Raw genomic sequence first — 20448 nt, forward strand, 5'->3', positions numbered from 1 at the left:
AATTAAAAGTCTTGGCTAGGTAAATCTGGACACATTTATTGAGGTTCTTATTTAAATGCTGGAAAATCTCAGCACAGAAAAGCGGACCAGACAAAGTTGTGAACTTTCATAACACAGTTGGGAACCGCTTACAAGTAGAGAGCATCAGTATTTGGAATGCCGTGCTGGTTATTGGCTGTTTATATATGAGTTTTAGTTTACAAATTACTTGTATAACATCAATATTAATCCCATTCCTACTCAACAAAGTCATCATGCCCTTCCCCATCCTCATTAACAAAAGCTCTCTCTTTAAAACCATGTATTTTTTGAGGTTTTGTCGGTGTCGTGTACATTACTTCTCTCTCTTCAGAGTACTTCAGTTGCCTGTGTCTTTAGTTACAGAAGTGCCTACCTGTATGAAGGCAGCACATACATCACTCTTAAGAAATTTTGCACTTTGGTTCCCTAAACCTGGAACAAAAGGTGCTCCACTATGGGTTCATCCAAGAGGAAATCATATCAACTACTGAATGTGCTCACCAGTCCACCAGGTATTTAAATCCTCCAAGGGTACCATTCATCATGGCAAAGGGTTTGTCTGCTGAGAAAATCTGCTTCCCAATTTACAACCCTAATAGCCTCAGCCATAGACTGGGTGCAGGATGGCTCCATCACCTAAAAAGGTGAACATGCAGGCAAGCACAGGCACTGAGCCTACAACTCTCATATCATCATGTCATCCCCGAGGCATCTGCCCCCTGGAATGAGCACAAAGGAAATTTAGAGGGGTATCTGGAACAGGTATGAAATTCCTAAGCTGTGGCCGAGGGATTCCGATGTGAAAGTCCAAATATAGAATGTAAAAAAACAAAAACAAAACATCTCTATGGAAGAAAAAACAAAAACACAAAAACAACCCTGAATTAAGTACTTGACACTGATGGGCAATCTATACAATTAAGATTCAAAGACAGGAGAGGCTTTATGCCAACAAATGTAGAATATCCAACCTCCCTGCACCCCTTACCCCCATGATGTTCCAGGGTAGTCCAGTGGATGCGGAGAAATTGTATTTTTAGAAATTACCTTACATTACAGATGGGTGGAAGAAAATCAAACAATGGACTAAGGTTGTTTTGTAAATGTATTTAATACTCAAAAAGCATTACTGCCGGAGTAACAAAAACAAATAAATGACCTACAACGTAGGACAACGTACGCCCAAAATATATATACACACACACACACACATTACAAATCCTCATCTTCTTCATCGCTAATTACATATTTCTTGTGCTTCTTGTTTGTTTTGTCCTCATCGTCTGCCTTTCTCTTTGCTGAGGGTTCTCCTAACTGAATAAGGGACAAGACACACAATAAAAAATTGCTACGTGTGAATGAAATCAACAGAACTTTCTATCAGTACTCAGGGCCTGACTCAGCAGCCTACGCAATGGCTATTACGGACGCAGATTGAGTGATTGTTTGCCATCGCTCATGCGTATGAGACACACTGCGCGTGCACGACTGCATTGCGATTATGGACACAGAGGAATTCATCGCAAAGTGAGTGACAGGCTGTCAGCGTTTGGTCGGTCAGAAGAACGCAGACGTGTGACCGTATGAACGCTGTTTCATGGGCGTGTGTAAATTAGAGCTCTCTGTGACTGACCGATGTGCGTTGATCGTACCGATGTTTACGCAGAAGAGCGACATTGGACGGATAAGAGAAAGCAGTAGTGGGCGTCTTTATGTCGGCTGAGCTTTGGCAGGCATTCGCTTATTTTCGCAGCTGCGTTCCATGCGAAAACTCAGCTGCGATCACATTAGCGTCCGCTGCTGAATTCAACACTACAAATTTATGTTGTTTTCTGGATATTTTATTTAAACATTCCGATAGTTATAATACCATACCTGAAGTACAGTATGTAGCCAGAAACCCACAATGAAGTTAACAGTTACAAACACCATAGACAAGTCAGCTTAGCAAATGAGCAGAACAGCTTACCAGAGGAATCTCTTCTAACCAGCTATCCATTCCTCTTTGAATATATGGTTTTTGTGGAGCAGAGTGTGAGACTCTACTTATAGGACTGTGACATATTATTTCAAGTCCAACTGTCTCAAAATCCCTTTAAAAGTTGTTAAATGTAAACAAAAACAAAAACAGAAAGATGGATAGACTCACCTCCTCGTCGCTGTTAAGTTTCTTAGCCTTCATTAGTCGCTGAGCTTTGTCATCATCTGAGCCTTCATCGCTGTCAGATGAATAGATGCGGGCTCGCTCCTCTGTATCACAGGTATAAGTCTTGTTACATAAAGTTTAATATGCCAAATGGAAACATTTGTCTCAAAATTATCTGCAGTTTCTCCAAAGAAACTGATAAACCCATTGATCTAAAACAGCTATTTTCAAAAGAAACTCCTCCTGTCATTGTTTTGCTGGCACTGAAGATTGCTGCAGTCTATAGACGTTGTACAGAAAAAGTAAAAAAAAAGAAAAGTACGCGATTTTTGGAATTAGATTTACCTCGTCCCCCTTTATATCTATTTTTAATGGCTGCCAAGCTTATTGACTCCTCTCCTTCCTCATCATCATCATATCGGTCAGGCTCCAGGTAATTTGCACTCAAACCGCGCTGGTGCTGCTTTTCCTTGATTCTGCGCTGCTGTGACTCTCTGCGGATTGATGCTCTCAGCCTTTCCTCTTCTTTCTGACCAGAAACAAGAAAGTTCATTAAAAATGTTGTCATTTTGGAATACAGTTCAAGAAAAATCATTTAGATATACAAACAGGGCCAGATTCAATTAGCTGTAGGTTCCATCTGAACCTCACACCATGTGTGGCTGCATACATGTGCTGTTTAGGATTTCCTGTCCACACCTCTATGGTATAAGAGCAACAATAAGCTGGGTTTTTCTGCTCTAAAATACTGCATAGTATTAGTACACACGGTACCTATGGAACTTTTACAGCTAACTGAATTTGCCCGGTGGTATCATTTTACATTCACTAACATGATGCATGTAAGAAATAGCTACTTAGTCCAGCACTATGACCTAAGTATTGATTAAGAAAGGAGGAGGGTTATGTACAGGGCTTACAGTAAATGTCATGTTGAGCTCTCAAAAATGTTAAATATTCAATTCAGTTATCACTAAATGAGTGCTGATTATATTGCAGAAAGTTCTGAACGCAAATATGTCACTTTGAAATATGTAAGAGGAATAGCAGGTACTGATGTGTTTGTGGAGTAATTATTGGAATAAATGTCTTACAAAAATAAAAATAGATATAATGGCAACTTCACATGTAAAAATATACATAAAAGATAAGGACTACCCTTTATACTGAAATTGTCTCATGTTTAAGGTGTATTTCAGTGAATAAAAGGGAAAGAAGCAATGAAATTAATATTAATGGGATGCAGTCGGGATGTCGGACGTCAATATACCAACGCCGGAATACTGACACCACCATCTCGAAGTGATGAAGATACCAACATCAGCATCCTGACCGCCGGCATCCCGATGGTAAGTATGCAGGTTAGGTGCCACCTGGGGAGGGTTAGGTTTAGGGTGAGAGAAGGGAAGGGGGATTAGCTTTAGGCACCACTGGGGAGAGGGTTGCTACTTACCGGCCCCTGTCGGGCTCCTGAACATCTGGATGCAGCATGTCAGTCTGACAGCCGGCATCCCGGCCGCCGGTCAATCATATGTATTCTATATGAATAAATGTCTACTACTGTACCTTAATCATTTCTGTTCTCTGAGACTCTGGGTCACGTCCTGCCATTGGAAGGATCCTGATCTTCTGAGTCTTAGAGCATCTGTCTGCAAGAGACAGTGTCATCTTCCTGTGAGTGGCACTGTCTGTAGAGTGAGGCCTAAGCAGAATGAAGACAATGAAAACAAATATCAGAGGGCTTTGCCACAGTCATACTTATACTGAATGTAAAAACCAAGAGGGTGTATTGAGGCAGTGAATAGTTGATCATTGTGAACTCATTAATAACATAGTGTTGTGGTTACAATTGTGCTGTATCCCATAGCAACCAATCCATTTCTGCTGTAATTTTGCTTCTATGGTTTAGAATAGGAAAACATTAATCTTTATTATGTTACTACGGGTTACAGCACATCTCTGCACATAACACTTTAATAACTAAAGCCACTGCAACTTCCAAAATAACCAGAAACATGGCTCTCTTGGGAACCTATATCAAACACTCTAAACTTCTTTCAATCTGAAACTTAGTTTGAAACTACCCTTACACTCCAGGAATTATAGAACCACTTTAGCCATTTTATACCTAACAGGCTGTACCGAATGACCATCAGTCCCGATTAATATTGGATTTAGTGTAGCAATACAATATGGTTACTTAATGGCCAATATCTGGCTACATTTGGGCATCGCCTGAGCATGCTAGATGTTACCCATGGGATTTTTCTGACTTGGTAAGTTAGGAGACTCCTAGATTAAGAACACATTCTATACAGACTCCACCAAAGTCTGTATAGAACTCTCCCCATTAGAAACTTAAGGGCTATAAAGGGCAAGTGGCTGACATGAGGAAGAACAACAGATAACAGATCTTGATGTTATTTTAAATAACATTAAGCAACATTATTTATGGAGTTATTTTTATAGCGCACAATTATGACGCAGTGCTTAATGTCAATGCTCCTTCAAGTACACTTACCTGAATGTAAGCTTCGTCTTAAATACAGCCTGACCTTGTAAACCGGTTCCTTGTCTGATAAAAAGATGGTTGTGGTCCCCTTGCAATGGAGCTTTGTACACATCAAAAACCTCATTCCCCAAGTGTAAAGACATGCTATAGGAATAAGAATAATGATGATGATGATGCAAAAGCAAGGAAATAATAACAGGAGCAATATTACCAGAAGGATCATGAAACTTACCTGCCATCAGACCATTTAACAATACGTGCATTACTCTCTCTAATATCATTTCCTTCTTCATCCCGGCGCGTTCTCCATCGGATTGTATTTTCAACCTATTTGGAAGGAAAGAATTAAAAAAATACTTACATAAAAGGAAGAAGTTTTCAATTTAATTTTAAAAAGAGGAGAACTACGTATGTTTCCATTTAATTTAATTTTAAATATATATTTATTTAGAAAAACATAACTAGCAATTTTTTATAACTCAAGACAATATTTTGTGTATATGACACCTGCATTTTATTATGGACAAATAGGGTAATGTCATTTTAGCATTTACTACCAACACTGGCAAGTCACATATCTATACTATCATGGAGCGGAAGTATACACACTTGTACAGCTGATATACATCTGTTTTTGAGCGGGATGGATATTGATGGAATTGAACATATTCTTATTTTTTTTATTAACAGTCATTTAGATATAACACATTCTGCAGCACTTTACAGAGAATATTTTAGTCATTCACATCAACCCTGTCCCAGAATAGCTTATAATCTGTGTTCCCTATAACATGTGCACACAGTCACACTCTGGTTGTTTTGTCAGAAGCCAATTACCCTACCAGTATATTTTTGGAATGTGGGAGGAAATTAGAGTACCCAGAGGAAATACATGAAAGCACAGGAACAACATACAAATTCTCCACATATTGGCCAAGGCCAGAAATTGAACTCATAAGATCAGTGCTATGAGGCAGTAAGGTTATCCACTATGCCACCTGTGCTGCGTTTGTTCTTGCATGCCTTATTTACCAGTGTACAAACCAGGAGTAATTTGTTCCTGGAGCAAACTGTGTTGCAATGCAAGGGGTGCAAATGTATTTACGTTTCTGCATGCCCATTTTAAATCTGCCCTACCCGCAGTGCACCATGGTTTTGCCAAGGTGCAAATTGCTCCTTTTTTTTTAACCACTGGCCTGGTGTGGTCGCATCGTTTGCGATCACGCCAGGCTGTGCATTAACTGACATGGTCACAAAGGAGCAACTTGTCAAACATGCACAGTGGCTGGGATGTAGGCAGGATACCGGCGGTCGAAATGCCAATCGCCAGAATTAAAGCCCGGCATGGGCATAAAGATAGGCATCTAAATACAGACACCTATCATTCGCCCCAAGTGTGTACCTAACAGCTTCTCAGAGGAGCAGCTGCTGGGGAAATCAAAGTCGCAATGGGCGCAATGTTCCAAAGATCGATAGTCCGATATATCAATGACGGATATAGTAAAAATCTAGGTTAAGGGTTTCAAAAAATAAATAAATTTTGCCTTGGATAAATAATATATGTTCTTGACATAATTCAATCCTAAAATAAACAGACAATTTCAGAGCGTTTTTTGGGGGTAAAAAATGACATTTAAAGTGGTTAATTGCTCCCAACTGTGAATCAGGCTCTCTGTGTGCATGCGAGTCCACCTCTAGATGAGCACCAATACTGTATGTTTATATGGAATGTAACCTTTTTTGTAGCTATAAGGGAAAATCCTGACCAAGTTATATTTCTTATACTTCTAGATTGTCTGAGGGCAAGTACGAGTTCTGAGAAAGTCTTTAATCTTCTGTCTGTAAGCTCGATTTTTCTCATCACATGCAGGTGTGGGATATATCCTCTCCATTCTGTTTGTAGCAGTAGAAATATGACCTAAGCCAGGGCTTGACAAATTTTTCTAAAATCTAGCAGCCAGGATGAAAGTGTAGGAGCCAGACCACTGCCCCCCCCCCAAAAAAAAAATTTTTTTTACAGGAGTGAGGAGCACAGCTCTGTGTGTTATGCAACTGTTATACACACTATACTAGTCCATAAAATGGTCACAGTTGAATGGATACAGTAAAATGGAGGCCCCCTCACTGCTCTGCACAGCTCCCCTGCTCCACCCCCCACCCTGCAGTAATAACTGACCACATTTCATATACAATAATGGTGCCAGAAAGTACAACAAAATCCCCCTCCCCTCGTGGTCACACCACTATCCCTCTGAAGCTGCTCCGCAATCCCTGGCCACGCATAGATCTTACTACCGGAAAGCTCTATGCAACCGGAGATAGGAGACAGTAGACAGCCGCCGGCAGCTGTCAGCCGGGAAGTACAGGAGGATCAGTGTAGAGTGGGACAGACAGCAGGGATCAGAGCAGGCCAGGATAGAGAGGATATGCTTCCTCCCCCACTGCAAAATCTAGTAGCCAGGTAGCAAAATCTAGTAGCCATGGCGACCTGGCCCCCGGGATTTGGCGAGCCCTGACCTAAGCATGTAGATTGCCTTGGGATTTCTTTCTTAACCACTACTGTTGGAACTCTGGTTGAGGTTATGAGCCCAATCTAAGCAGACACAGGGCCTTATTCAGCAAGGAACACAACTGCAAATACAATAACGATTACACACACAGTCTCACTGCAATAGTATGCCAATCCACTGCAATCTTAGCACAACATAAGGACGCCCTGTTTACCTTACACACACATCCGAAATGTTTAGCAGGACTGCGAAAACATCAGTACAATTGAGTACCATCGCAGCCTTCGCACACTTGCACAAGCTCTGACCTTACTCAGAAATTGCTAATTTCCACGCGCACACTATGAGGTCTCGTAGTGGATAATTTCTGAACGCCCCTTGAACGGCGTTCAACCACACTGGCACGCCTGCATTTCGCCAGTCCCCCAGTCGCCAACCACAAACCGCTTCCTGTCGATAACTCTGCAATGGGTCTGCAGTCCCTATCGCAGTGGTTGGTTCGCGCACTGCGATGCATGCGTAGTATGCAACAACCGCCTCATTGCGTGCATATTAGCAACTGCGTTCCTTGCTGAATCAGGCCTACAATCTTTTATACCTGCCAGTAGATTGAGCATTTGATTTGTTTGGCATAAAAATAGCCATGTGCAAGGGATGTACAGTTAGGTACATATATATTTGGATACTGACAATATTCATAATTTTGGCTCTGTACACCACCACAATGGATTTGAAATGAAACCATGGACATGCAATTGAAGTGCACACTTTCAGCTTTAGTTCAAGGGCTTGAACAAAAATATTGTATGAAGCATTCAGAAATGGCAGCAATTTGTATACACAGTCCCCTATTTTCAGATGCTCAAATGTAATTGGACAAATTAATGTAATCATACACAAAATGTTAATTGTTACTACTTTGCAAACAATGACTGCCTGAGGTCTGGAACCAAACATCACCAAATGCTGGGTTTCTTTCTTTGTTACATTTTGCCAGGCCTTTACTGCAGCTGTCTTCAGTTGTTGCTTGTTTGTGGGTCTTTGTGTCTTTAGTTTTGTCTTCAGCAAGTGAAATGCATGATCGATCGGGTTGAGATCAGGTGATTGACTCGACCATTGCAGAATATTCCACTTCTTTGCTGGCTTTTACAGTATGTTTCGGTAAATTGTCCATATGCACTGTGAAGCGCCGTCCAATCAACTTTGCTGAATCTGAGCAGACAGTATATGCCTATACAATTCAGAATTCACCTGCCTGATTCTGTCTTCTTTCACACCATCAATAAACAGTAGTGGCCCAGTGCAATTGGAAGCCATGCAAGCCCATGTCATCACACTACCTCCACCATGTTTTAAAGATGATGTGGTATGCTTCAGATTATGAGCCATTCCAAGCTTTCTCCATACTTTATTCCCAACATTCTGATACAGGTTGATCTTAGATTCATCTGTACAAAGAATGCTGCTCCAGGACGGAGCTGGCTTTTGTTAGATATTTTTTGGCAAAGTCTAACCTGCCTTTCTATTATTGAGGCTTAGAAATGGTTTATACCTTTTAGTGAACCCTATGTATTTGCTCTCGTGAAGTCTTCTCTCTATGGTAGACTTGGATAATGATAAGCTACCTCCTGGACGGGATGTAGCTATCAGACCGGCAGGTTTAGGCATCGTAAGGGGTTAGGTTTTGGGGGGGGATTAGGCACAAATGGAGGAGACTTAGGTTTAGGCACTAACGGGGAGGGTTAGGCTACAAGAATGGAGGGTTAGGGAGAGAAGGGGAAGGGCAGGTATACTTACCTGACCCCTGTCGGAATACCAACCATCAGGATGCCGCTGTCTGTATTTTGACAGGAGGCATCCCGACAGCCGGCATTACATACCGATTTCTCCTGGACAATGTTCTTCACTTGGCTGGGTGTTGAGAAAGGGGTTTTTCTTTACCATGGAAAGAATCCTGCGATCATCCACAACTGTTGTCTTCCATGGAAGTCCAGGCCTTTTGTGTTGCCGAACTCACCAGTGCGTTCTTTATCAGACTGTACCAGACTGTTGATTTGCATTGAGAGCTACTTTGACCGCATGTTGTCGGTTCACAGCAACAGCTTCCAAATGTAAAAGTCACACTTGGCATCAACTCCAGACCTTTTGCCTACGTAATTGATAATGAAATAACAAAAGGAATAGCCCACAGCTGGCCATAAAACAGCTTTTGAGTCTATTGGCCAATTACTTTTGATCCCTTGAAAAAGAGGCGGCTATATATTAAACAGCTGTAATCCCTCAAATGAAAGCCAATATGCTTTTAAAGTGCAGACTATTACTGTAAATTAAATATATTTTGGGAAACCGCTAAAATAAAGTGTGTCAGTGTCCAAATATATATGGACCTAACTGTAGTTGGGTAAAAAGCCCTATGATCGGTGAATACAGGTGTAACTTGGCGTCTAGGCTATGACCTATTCTTCAAGGGGATACTGTTGGGGTGAAGAGTCAATTGAGATAACGCCATTGTTGGGGAAGGCTATTTAACAAACACTGCGGTGGTACATGTACTAACCCAATACTTGAGTTTTGCCTGAGTTCTCAGTTACACTGCTTTTTTGCAAGCTGGCTAGCTGGGGCACACTTATCTTCTGAAACTGGCCAAGCAAGTTTCAGTAAGGGTAAGTTAACCCTTACTCCTCTAGCCTAGTATCGTTCAAGTGTCCCATCAATAGTTTATTAATAAACTGCACTTATTTTCTTTTCATTATTACAGTAAGCAGCATAAACTAAATAAAAATCTATACTGATCAACACATTGATAAAGATGCCTCCATAGACAGTTATGTATTCTGTTGTTCTTAATATACATTTAGGCATCCAGGAAGTTGGTTTGTATAAATGAGTATGAGGAGTTCAGGGAGTAGTTATTATGAGGTTGGATGCTGCATGTGTACAGAAAGTCAGTTTCTAAACAACAACAAAATAAATAAGTAATTTGTGGGGCCATCCTACATCCCATTCAATCCAACCTACACTACAGATAAATGTGTAACTGGGTTACTGTGATCCAGCTCCAGGGAGTTGCTACCCATGTCCATTTACAACACCTCCCAAAATTCAGCGTTTGTTTCCGAACGTGCTGTCACATGATTTCTGTGAACTGTTACTTGTGTATTGTTACTGCCAAGGGCCACATGTAATAGACTGGGGTTGCGGGAGCCAGCGTACTAGATTTAAAATGGCAATTAGTTTAAAGCAAAACTTGTTTCTCTACCATTGAGTCTCCATAACTAAACCTACTGGTGTGAAGCCAATTCAAAAATGTCATTAACACCATCCTCCAGACTCAGATATAGAGCCTGGTTGTCTGCAGAGAATCCCCAACGATCGATTCTTTCCCGGAAAGATACAAACACGCTCTAGCATAGTGTATCTAGTAAACACAACATATTTAGCAAATGCAAAGGCAGTCAGACAGAAAGGTCCCCATCATCTCTCTCTGACTGACAGAGTGAGTGAGTGGAGTGTTGTAGATATATAAATAAATAACAGTTAACTTGAACCAAATGTAGACTCAAATAAACAGACAGGGATGGATTCCAGCTCAGTTCTACAATACTCATTAGCAACCAAAGAAGTTGAAGTGAACTTGTGACCAAAGCCTGACCAGTTTAGGCTGTGTAGGAATCACACCGCACAAGTTATATCAAGATTTAAAAACAAAAAAACTTGAATCAAAGTTTCCATATCAAAAAACAAACATGGCATAAGACCATAAGATCTGGTGATGGTGTATTTCAAAGCTGGAAAGTTTATTTAATACATATCCCACCACCCCAAAAAGAAACAAGATAACCATTGCTCAAGACTATTCACGTGTCTTATACATTTCAGGAACAGAGAGCAATTTACTGGTGGACAGAAGTATTATGTTGCACATATATAAGGTTAAGCACCCCAAAAAAGCATAACAGAAACATACCTTTAGTTTCAGCCTGGTTCTACCTTCTTCATCCAACATTTCTTCATCTTCAAACTCATCTTCATAGTATTGGGGATCAAAGGGTCTAAATTGTAAAAATAACTCCAGTCAGAAGACTATAATGAAGCAAACAGAGATCCAACTTGAATAGCATATATATATATATATATATATATATATATATATATATATATATATTATTTATTTTTTTTTCCCAGCAATGTATTACCTAGGCTCAACACTGAGAAAGTTGGGAAGCTTTACAAAGTACAAGTCATTCCCCAGGTCTGTGTTCACTTTGGGAATCTCTACTTCTATTCTGGTCTCAGGGGCAGCTTCCTCTTCTGGCTGATCTTGATCCATCCCATTTTCATCCTGGTGCAGCACGCAAATAATACCGGTTATTAGGAGAACATACCCGTGCATATTCCTGTATCACAGGCTTGTACAGATAAGATAATTTCGTTACCAAGTACTTGCTTATAAACTTCTAATACGTAATTGCGTAACACAAATTACAGACATGTACAACATAGAGGGATGTTATGAAACTGATGTTGCTAACTCTATATACACAAGAATATGGCAAGACATTTTTGGATACATGTGATACATATATTGGCAACATGTGTATATGTACTGAGGATATCCACCAAGGTCTGGCACGGAGATGGCGACAACTAAAGGCACATACTAAAACAAAATACGGAACCCAATTCTGAGTCGCACGCAAAGTGTAGTTTCGGCAGCCAAGGAAGCCAGATTCACTACCTTTTGCGAGAACCCATATGGCTAATGCGGGTGTTCGTGCATCTACAAGCGGAAGGCAGTGCTGCCCATTGATTTATGCTAGCAGGCGCAACCATCATCATTAATATCAGCACTTGCACCAGCCTCATGCTAGGAGTAAGATCCCATCAGAAACTGACTTCCCTTCCTGGTACGACTCAGAATCGCACAGAGCATAAGATACAGGCCTTTGACACTCTCACAAGACAGGACGGTTTTGTGCACTTCATTATAGTCGCCTACTTCCCGCCAAGTAGGTGACAGAACCAAGTTCCGCACAACGAACATATGCAAAGATTCATAAAACATCTGCCATGCGCTAAATGCAATAATCGCCTTCTGTGCCTGTGCACAGAGAATGGAGTAGAGGACATGTTTTAAAACTCACGAGGGAAGTACTGGAACGGGTCACAACTAATAACACATAGGAAGAGGCAGCCTAGAGTGGCTGTCGTCTACAGAACATACTGAGATGTCGGTGATGTATCTGGACAACATCTATGGAAATGTACTAAAAGATGCAATGGAGTAAGTGATGTTTATTGGTACTTACTATGGGCTGTCCTGGAGTGGGAGGCTTTTCTCCATCACTGCCTGAAGAAATATCATCTGCATCTCCAAACAGATCAGCAGCGTCTCTGTTTCCCACTATTAAATACAGAACATTTATAGTAAAAATAAATAAATGGGGTGTATCTAGAAAAATGCAACAGCAATGTAATTATGTTGGGTGTTGGATAAATGAGGGGGGAGGAGAAGAGGGTTAAATCTCTGAACAATAGATTTGATGGAAAGTTTAGCATTTCTGTATTGTACAGTAATCATAGACCAACTGAATCAAAATGTCCAGATGCCAAATAAGCATTACTCATTATCATTAATAGTATTTATATCCCTCTGATTATCTAGAAATAGGGACAAAGTAAGAAAAATACATTTCTTATATACTGCTAACACATATCTGAGGTGTGGTGACACACAGATGTACACTATTAGGAACATTCTATTAACTAGATCACAACATGAGCTGTTAGTAAACCGGTAGCCCTTTACTTGCCTTCTCACCACATTATCAGAATTATAATATATATAATAACGTATATAAGTGAATAAAATCAGATCTTTTTTAACTATGTATTAATAATTAACAATTATTGTGATTAATTAACTTGAAATACAAGCTTGATTATGTGAGGAAAGTGATCTATGTCAGTGTGTGTTATAGCAGTGCACCATACCTTTTGGTGTGTCTCCATCACTATCTATCTCAGAGTCTGATGCTATCACTCTCTTATGCCTATGTCGCACAACTTCTTCTTCGCTGTCACTGCCTTTGCCCGATACTGTGAAAGGCACAAGAAAAAATATATATATAAAAAAAAAATAATCACAATGTTAGCCTAAATTACAATTTTACAGCAACTTTGGGAATATGTCATCAGTAAACTCTAGGAACAAGGGGAACTATTCAAGACACATTATTCTGGTAAGAACTGATAAAAGAGCAGTGGTTGGGGGAAAAAAAAAAAAAACAAACAGTAAAAGTTACCTGATTTACGCTCTTGTTTTTCACCATCTGAATGTTGTTGCTCATCATCAGAACGTTGGTGTTCAAGCTCTTCATCATCTGAATGCTGTCGCCGTTCATCATCTGACTGCCGGCGCTCCCGCTCCTCCTCCTCATCATCATCAGAATGCTGCAGCTCGTCATCGGTCCTCTGGTGGTCTTTTTCATCATCTGAAATTTGAAGTCTTTGTTCTTCATCATCCGATCGTTGGTGGTCCTGCCCTTCTATGTCCGAGTGCTGCCTCTCGTCATCAGAATGTCTCTCATTTTCATCATCGTCTGAATGGTGGTGCCTGCGATCCTCCTCATCAGAATGATGGTCTTCATGCTCTTCACCATCAGATTGCCTGGGCCTCTCTTCATCTGAATGCAGATTTCCTTCATCATCTGAATGCTGGATCTCATCATCAGAGTTCTGTATTTTCTCCTCTTCATCTGACTGGTCACTTTTATCCTCCCTGGCCCATTTCTCATTGTCCGAATGAGCATCTTTTTCTGACCCTTCTGCATCAGAATGACGGCTACTGTGGTCAGACCTGTGCCCTCCATCCTCGTCTTCATCATTAAAGTTTTCTGATCCACTGTGCTGTTCAGCATCTGACTGGTCATTTTCTTCTTGTTCAGAGTGAGCATTAACTTCAGACTGATTATCTGATCTTTCTGAACGGTTGTAACTACCACTATGTGGAGATCCAGCTTCATCCTCACTGTCATCCCCAAATAGTTCTTTGTTGCTAGGCTTTAAAGCAGCATGTCCATCATCGTCCTCATCCCGCTCACTCTCACTTCTAGATGGGTTACTAACTGAGCCAATGTTTCTTGGTTCTGAGTCGGAGCCAGACCCAGAATCGGAGTCTGCAAAAAAAAAAAAATTTATTCTTTAAAGAATTACACATTTAAACCATTGAAAATGGCTTTATCCATAACAAAATGTTTAAGTAAAGCACATTTTGATCAAAAAAGACGCTCGGCGTGGCCAAGTTGCATGCGACATGGCGAGCCGAGAGAGGCTATATGGCGCTACTGAAGATACAGTAAGAAAGAACACATCTGAATCTGATAAAATGAGCTTTAAAATTGGGTATTTCGGTTACAAAATGGAAAACCCATTTCTGTCACATAATAAAACACCTCAGTCTTTATATTCAGATTCTTTACACTGCTAGTTTGAGAATGAGAAATGCAAGTCAACACCTAGGAAATAAATTTTTCCTTGATTACATAATTACAGTTAAGGTGTATATTAGGGATGTGCAGGCTCGGATAGGTTCGAGTTTGCACGTGGAGTTCGGATTTTTCCCTCCAAAAAAAACGGAACTCAGAAAGAGGAAAAACGTCATCTTACATGGACGAACATCATCATTCCTGGACAAAAGTCCAGGAATGATGATGTTCGTCCATGTAAGATGACGTTTTGCCTCTTTCTGAGTTCCGTTTTTTTGGAGGGAAAAATCCGAAACTCCACGTGCAAACTCGAACCTATCCGAGCCTGCACATCCCTAGTGTACATACACGGACAGAAATATCGTTACGATATGAACGATAACAATATAGTTTAACGATAGATCTTTCATTCTTATGCAGTGAACGACCAACGATTGCAGTGAACGACCAACGATGCGCGTTCCCGCATGAACAATAACGATATCTATGATCATCCGTTCATGCAGGCCAATCTGGACGATATCCTAAACTTTGCATGTTCAGAGATGTGGCAGGATGACTCACTGAACGATATCTTTCAAAGATCTCTTTAGGTGCGTACACACTGTACAATCAGGAAAGACAGTACGTTTACGACATTCTAATCGTACCGTCGTTCCTGATCCCCTGCAGTGCCTACACTGAACGATCAGTCGTTCAGTGCAGGCACACTCCATCATTCCTGAACATGGCCAATCTGTCGTCATCGGCAGATTGGCCTGCATGTTCAGGCGATGGACAATGTCGGAAACGACCAGCAGGCGCGTGCATGGCTGGTCGTTTCCTACATTTTAGTGCACGATTACTGAGCGACTGTACGATTACAATGACGTAATCGTGCAATCGCTCAGTAATATCACCCAGTGTGTACGCACCATTTGAAAGAGATCTATAAAAGAGATCTTTCATGTTGTTGGTGGTACAGATCGTCCCGTGTGTACGCACCCTTAGAGTTTAGGTAACATTTACCATAGCAAAATAAACTATACAGTCAACTGTTATGGAAATTGTATTGAATTAAAAAATAAAGTCTACACACTAGACATCATACACAATGAGAGCTTATTTATAAAATATGATTTTAATATAAATCACAGCAGATATCGCTGGTTTGAAATCTGTTGTACTTTACACTACACAAAGGGGTCAAAGTATACGTGAAGGATGCAAGCTGTTGTTGCAATGGCGTTAAAAATGCCAGCAGCAGAACGTCAGCTCGCAACTTTCGCAGCCCGATCCGAGCCCGAATTTGTTCAATTTTGCTCGGAGCCCTATTGGGCTACGAGCACTTTTAAGCGCAGCCGGGCTGCCATCAAGCGTGCCCGTTGTCACAATGACTCGCACCCGCGAGTTCATCGCAAGTAATTGGATTGACACCAAAGTGTATACCAGTTTGCACAAGGAGACAAAAATAAGAAACACACCTGGAAGACCATCTGTACTACAGGCTACGTTATGTATATATATATATATATATATATAAATAAAAGTCTGCCAGATGATGTGAGGCATATGCCACAGGTAACACTGGCAGTCTATAGGGTAACCCAGATTAGCTCCCATGTGTCCATCGTGTGCTGGGCGAGCAGAGTGGACCCGGCATATACTACTGCAGACGATGGGAAGTATACAGCCCTATAGAGCTAGTAGCATAAGGAAAGTACCCGGATGAGCCAAGTAGCAGAGCCGGGCATTAGGTGATGCAGTGCGGGCCAGCGGTGCCCCCTTGCTCCTTCCCTACCTCCCGCGGGCACCTACCGTCAGCTTTCTGCTCATTATCAGAGTCGCCATCGCTCCCGAACAACCCCTCCAACATGTCCATGACCGGCCCTGGCCGCGATACTGCCGCAAAGCAAAGCCGGCGTCGTGAAAGCGGAAGTACAGCTACTGCTGTACGTGATTAGTGATGACACAGGTTCACACAGACAGCAGCCAGCCACAGAGGGCGGAGGGAGGATATCACCACCAATTCTGTCTGTGCCTCTGCAGCTGTACTAATGTGGGCTCTTGCTACAAGAAGGCAACGTGCTACGATCTGGGACTTATGGCTCCACAACATCTGGAGCTGCACATGCTTGCCTGGTATTACATACAGCACTGTTATGGTTCTCACTGCAGGCAGGAGGCGGATTCTTCATGTTGTTATATATTACACTTTCCCAGCATATACAGGTCCACCATTGTGGCAGTAGGGTAATCTTGCCTGAGCTGAATGTTTTTGTTGAACATGTGAAGTCCATGAGCCTGGAGGAACACAAGAGGAACCTAGCACTGCAATGGACATATATGTACATATTGGTCTCATTATGCACTGGATAGTGTATTATTATACAGTATTAGTAATTAACCCTATTGATGGTCTATAGCAGTGCATCCCTAACTGCATGTGTTCCAGATCTCCTATTTGGTGCACAGGTGTATTAATGACAGACACATGTTAAAAGAGCCACAGATAATGCCAATTATTTCATTTGTGAAACTGAGAAGAACATGCAGCACTAATAAATTTCTATATTACTATTTCTAATGCGGTCATGGTGTGGGCTGGGGAGGGGGGTTCCCAGGCAACCGGAAACCTCCCCCCCCCCTTCGTTTGCCTATGCACCTGGTTTTAATCAACCACAGAGCCTGTGAAATCCATGAGTAGCCTGGTTTAAAGGGATAATATGGTAAACCTACCTATATAGGTGATACCTGGAAGCTAACAATCATTGAATGGTGGCGACTCAAGAGTCGTGTGTGAGTTTTATATGTGTATGAGGGGTATGTAGTCAGGAAGCCAGCAGTCAAAATGTAAACCGCCGGCTTCCCAACAGTGAAATACCGGCATGGGACTAATGATAGGCGTCTAAATACCGACGCCTATCAGCCCCACGCCAAAATGCCGACGCCCGGCATACCGATCGTAGGTAAGCTGGGCGTCTGGAGTGGATAGCTGCGATTAGGTTTAAGGCCTCCTGGGGGGGTTAAGCATCCCCCCCGGGAGGGTTAGACTAGGGGAAGGGTTAGAGTCAGGCACCCCTTGGCGAGGTTAGGCACCCCTAAGGGAGGGTTAGGGTAGTTACCTCAGTCGGGATCTTCCGATGCCGGGATTTCATCCGTCAGGCTGAGGTCCGGCGGTCATATATACTGATTCTGTGTGAGGAACAGGAAGTTAGTATATGTGCTTATTTGCTGCATCTTATTGCTTTTACAGGGTGATACCCAGGACCCTAGGTACACACCTATACAATTGTCGGGTCGGTCTTACAATTTTGTTCCGTTCATGCGATATCGCAAGAGTGTGTATGCACCTTAGATCATGATTTCTCAGAAGAAAGCTGGTCGAATTGAGGGATCGCATCTTATCTGCAGTTTTAATATTCAGTCGATTCAACCTGGCCATATCGAACCAAAAGTGCAGAGTGTGCGCACCTTCCACCGTTCTTACCATTCTACACCAGCACCAGCATTTATAAAACCATGTCAGGTGGCTTGCTACGTGCTCCTGTGTAAACTGTCCTCCCTATTGATGTAAATATTCTCCCTTTTTTCCTTTGCCACCACAGTATTTGCCCAATATTGTGATACTTTTTTTTCCTCTTGCTAAAATGGGGAAGTAGTGAGATTACTGGCAGCCTGGAATGCCGGCTGTCGTAATACGACAATGGAAGCTCGACCCGGGACTAAATATATGCGTTGAAATCCCTACGCCTATCTTTAGCCCCACGCCAAAATTCTGATGGCTGGCATCCCGAACAAAGGTAAGTGGGGATTTCTAGCTTGTAGAAAGGCACCACCGGGGGGAGGTTAGGGTTAGGCACCCCTAAGTGAGTGTTAGGGTACTTAACAGCCCCTGCCAGGATGTAGACCATTCGGGCTTCCAGTGTCGGTATTTCATACTGTGGCTAATGAGCCGCCGGCATTACATACCGATTCCCTAAAATGTCATCTGCTATACAGCAGGGAATGTACTAATAATGTATTACAAGTGGCCAAATGCATACACACTTTACCATACACATTCCTTGAAGACCAATATGTAGTATGTAATGGCTGAAAACATAGTCAGATATATATTTACTGTTCATCTTTACTCTCTTTCTCTCTCCTAACGTAAAGTTAGCTGTGGCATACAAATATCCATCTGATAGCTTGCAGTGTTGTCCCCACAGCAGCAACAATACAAGCACAAGCCTTCCTTTTTCTGAAATCATGGTGGGGAGTGAAACCAACAAACGTATTCTGCCCTCATCAGTAGTCTAGTAAATGGCGAAGCGATTTCGGGAGCTTTGTTTTTGTTCTGTAATCTTGCCCCTTTCCAGACCATTATGGTAATTTTTAGTATATCTGCTGTGAATGTTGCCTGGGACCGGGAGAGTGTGTCGGTGGTACAATCAGTTTGTTTAGATATTGTCAGACGGGTATCAAAGGTCGGCAGTATGATTGTATAGGTCTGTACCCGTGTATCTGCACTGTGGTCAGGAATTCTGATCGGGAATGAAGTTGATCGAACAATCGCATGAAAAGAGTGATCGCAAAGGTCTGTACCCAGCTTAAGAATGGGAGTGCGACTTGTGCCGCCTCCCGTGGTGCAAGGTCGGGAGGTTACTGTGGAAACTTAAGGGGTACCCTATTTAGGATTGTGGGGTGCTTGGAGCTTCCTTAGGACATGCCCGGCATTCTCCTGCCTGGTCCTTCTGCCTGGTCTTCATTATGTCACATGTTTTGATGGTGACACACGGCACAAAAGAGCCCTGCTATGGCCTTGTTGATGCTGTTGGTATGAATGTATTGTAACCCTGGTTAAGGGTTAAATAACATACTATATTAATAAGTACATATATGAGTTAAATATATATGTACTGCAGTCACAGTTCTTGAGGTAAAATGTATGTGTGTGTCATGTATTTATAATGGAGTATTGTAGTTCATATATATACATATCTCTAATGTATTTGCATATAACTTTATGTGGTACTTTTTTCTATCCCTGTGGTGAGGATGTGCACAGTGTATGAGATGCACATGCACAGGAGAAGAAGTGGGTGGAGAGATATGGCTGGGAGTGGTTAGGTTCCTGTCAGGAAAAGAGGGACAGGGACAGAGAAACATATAAAAGGAACTGACAGCAGAGTGGGAGTCAGTCTGCTGATCCCTCACTCCAGTGCCTGCCCTCCTGTGACCCGGGCAGCCAGTGAGCAGTGATGAGCTGCCGGGCGCAGGGGGGCAGAGCCGGAGAGGGAGCCCAGCCGGAGCTGGGGAAGAAAGTGAGACAGGGGTACTAACCCTGTCTTGCAGGAGAGGCGGCGTCGCGGAAGGTGGTCCCGGTGGCTCAGAGAGGAGCGGAGGGACCCGCGCTGATCGGGGCATTGCCTGGTGAGTTCCCGCAGTGCGTCACCTTCGGGAAGTCCACGGAAGCTGTCACAGCCAGGCATTCCCCAGCTGCTCATACGAGCTCAGCCAGCAGCCAAGAGGAGAGGGAGAGCCAGGAGGCAGGACAGGTTACAGAGGAGAAGGCAGAAGCAGCAGTGCTGTCACAGGGAGCAGCGCTGAGAGACAGGGAGAAGGCAGGACAGTGCTGAGGGGACTGTGAGCAGATTCAATTGTCAGCACTGAGGTAACCTATATCAGTAGTGATACCTGGTACCCATACATTTAATATCCGCTCCAATATAGGAGACATTAAGCCCAGTATATTCTCAAACCTGCACACTTTGGAACATTACCACATACTACTATCCGGGAAGAGCA

General features: G+C 42.3%; 1 protein-coding gene across 1 annotated transcript; it reads right to left on the minus strand.

Annotated features, from left to right (window-relative positions):
- Nucleotides 1-1113: 1113 nt before the first annotated feature.
- On the minus strand, nucleotides 1114-16707 carry LEO1 (LEO1 component of Paf1/RNA polymerase II complex). The gene is made up of 12 exons (XM_088462363.1): nucleotides 16474-16707; nucleotides 13495-14367; nucleotides 13184-13288; nucleotides 12499-12593; nucleotides 11386-11531; nucleotides 11157-11241; nucleotides 4912-5006; nucleotides 4689-4823; nucleotides 3734-3869; nucleotides 2513-2696; nucleotides 2171-2271; nucleotides 1114-1335 (listed from the first exon to the last, which is right to left on the minus strand). Exons 1-12 carry the CDS (start codon nucleotides 16535-16537, stop codon nucleotides 1234-1236), a joined length of 2121 nt encoding a protein of 706 aa, XP_088318489.1. The 5' UTR covers nucleotides 16538-16707; the 3' UTR covers nucleotides 1114-1233.
- Nucleotides 16708-20448: the final 3741 nt, after the last annotated feature.

This window comes from Taudactylus pleione, unplaced genomic scaffold (assembly GCF_031769625.1).
Source record: "Taudactylus pleione unplaced genomic scaffold, aTauple2 ptg001207l, whole genome shotgun sequence".
NCBI classification, from domain to species: domain Eukaryota; kingdom Metazoa; phylum Chordata; class Amphibia; order Anura; family Myobatrachidae; genus Taudactylus; species Taudactylus pleione.

Bases quoted from the DNA above. Each gene is read 5' to 3' on its own strand.
- LEO1 (XM_088462363.1), bottom strand. From the start codon at position 16,537: ATGGACATGTTGGAGGGGTTGTTCGGGAGCGATGGCGACTCTGATAAT. The intron at 3,870-4,688 runs GTAAGTGTACTT...CATTCTGCTTAG, and splicing joins AAGACGAAGCTTACATTCAG to GCCTCACTCTACAGACAGTG. The intron at 2,697-3,733 runs GTACAGTAGTAG...GTTTCTGGTCAG, and splicing joins AGAGAACAGAAATGATTAAG to AAAGAAGAGGAAAGGCTGAG.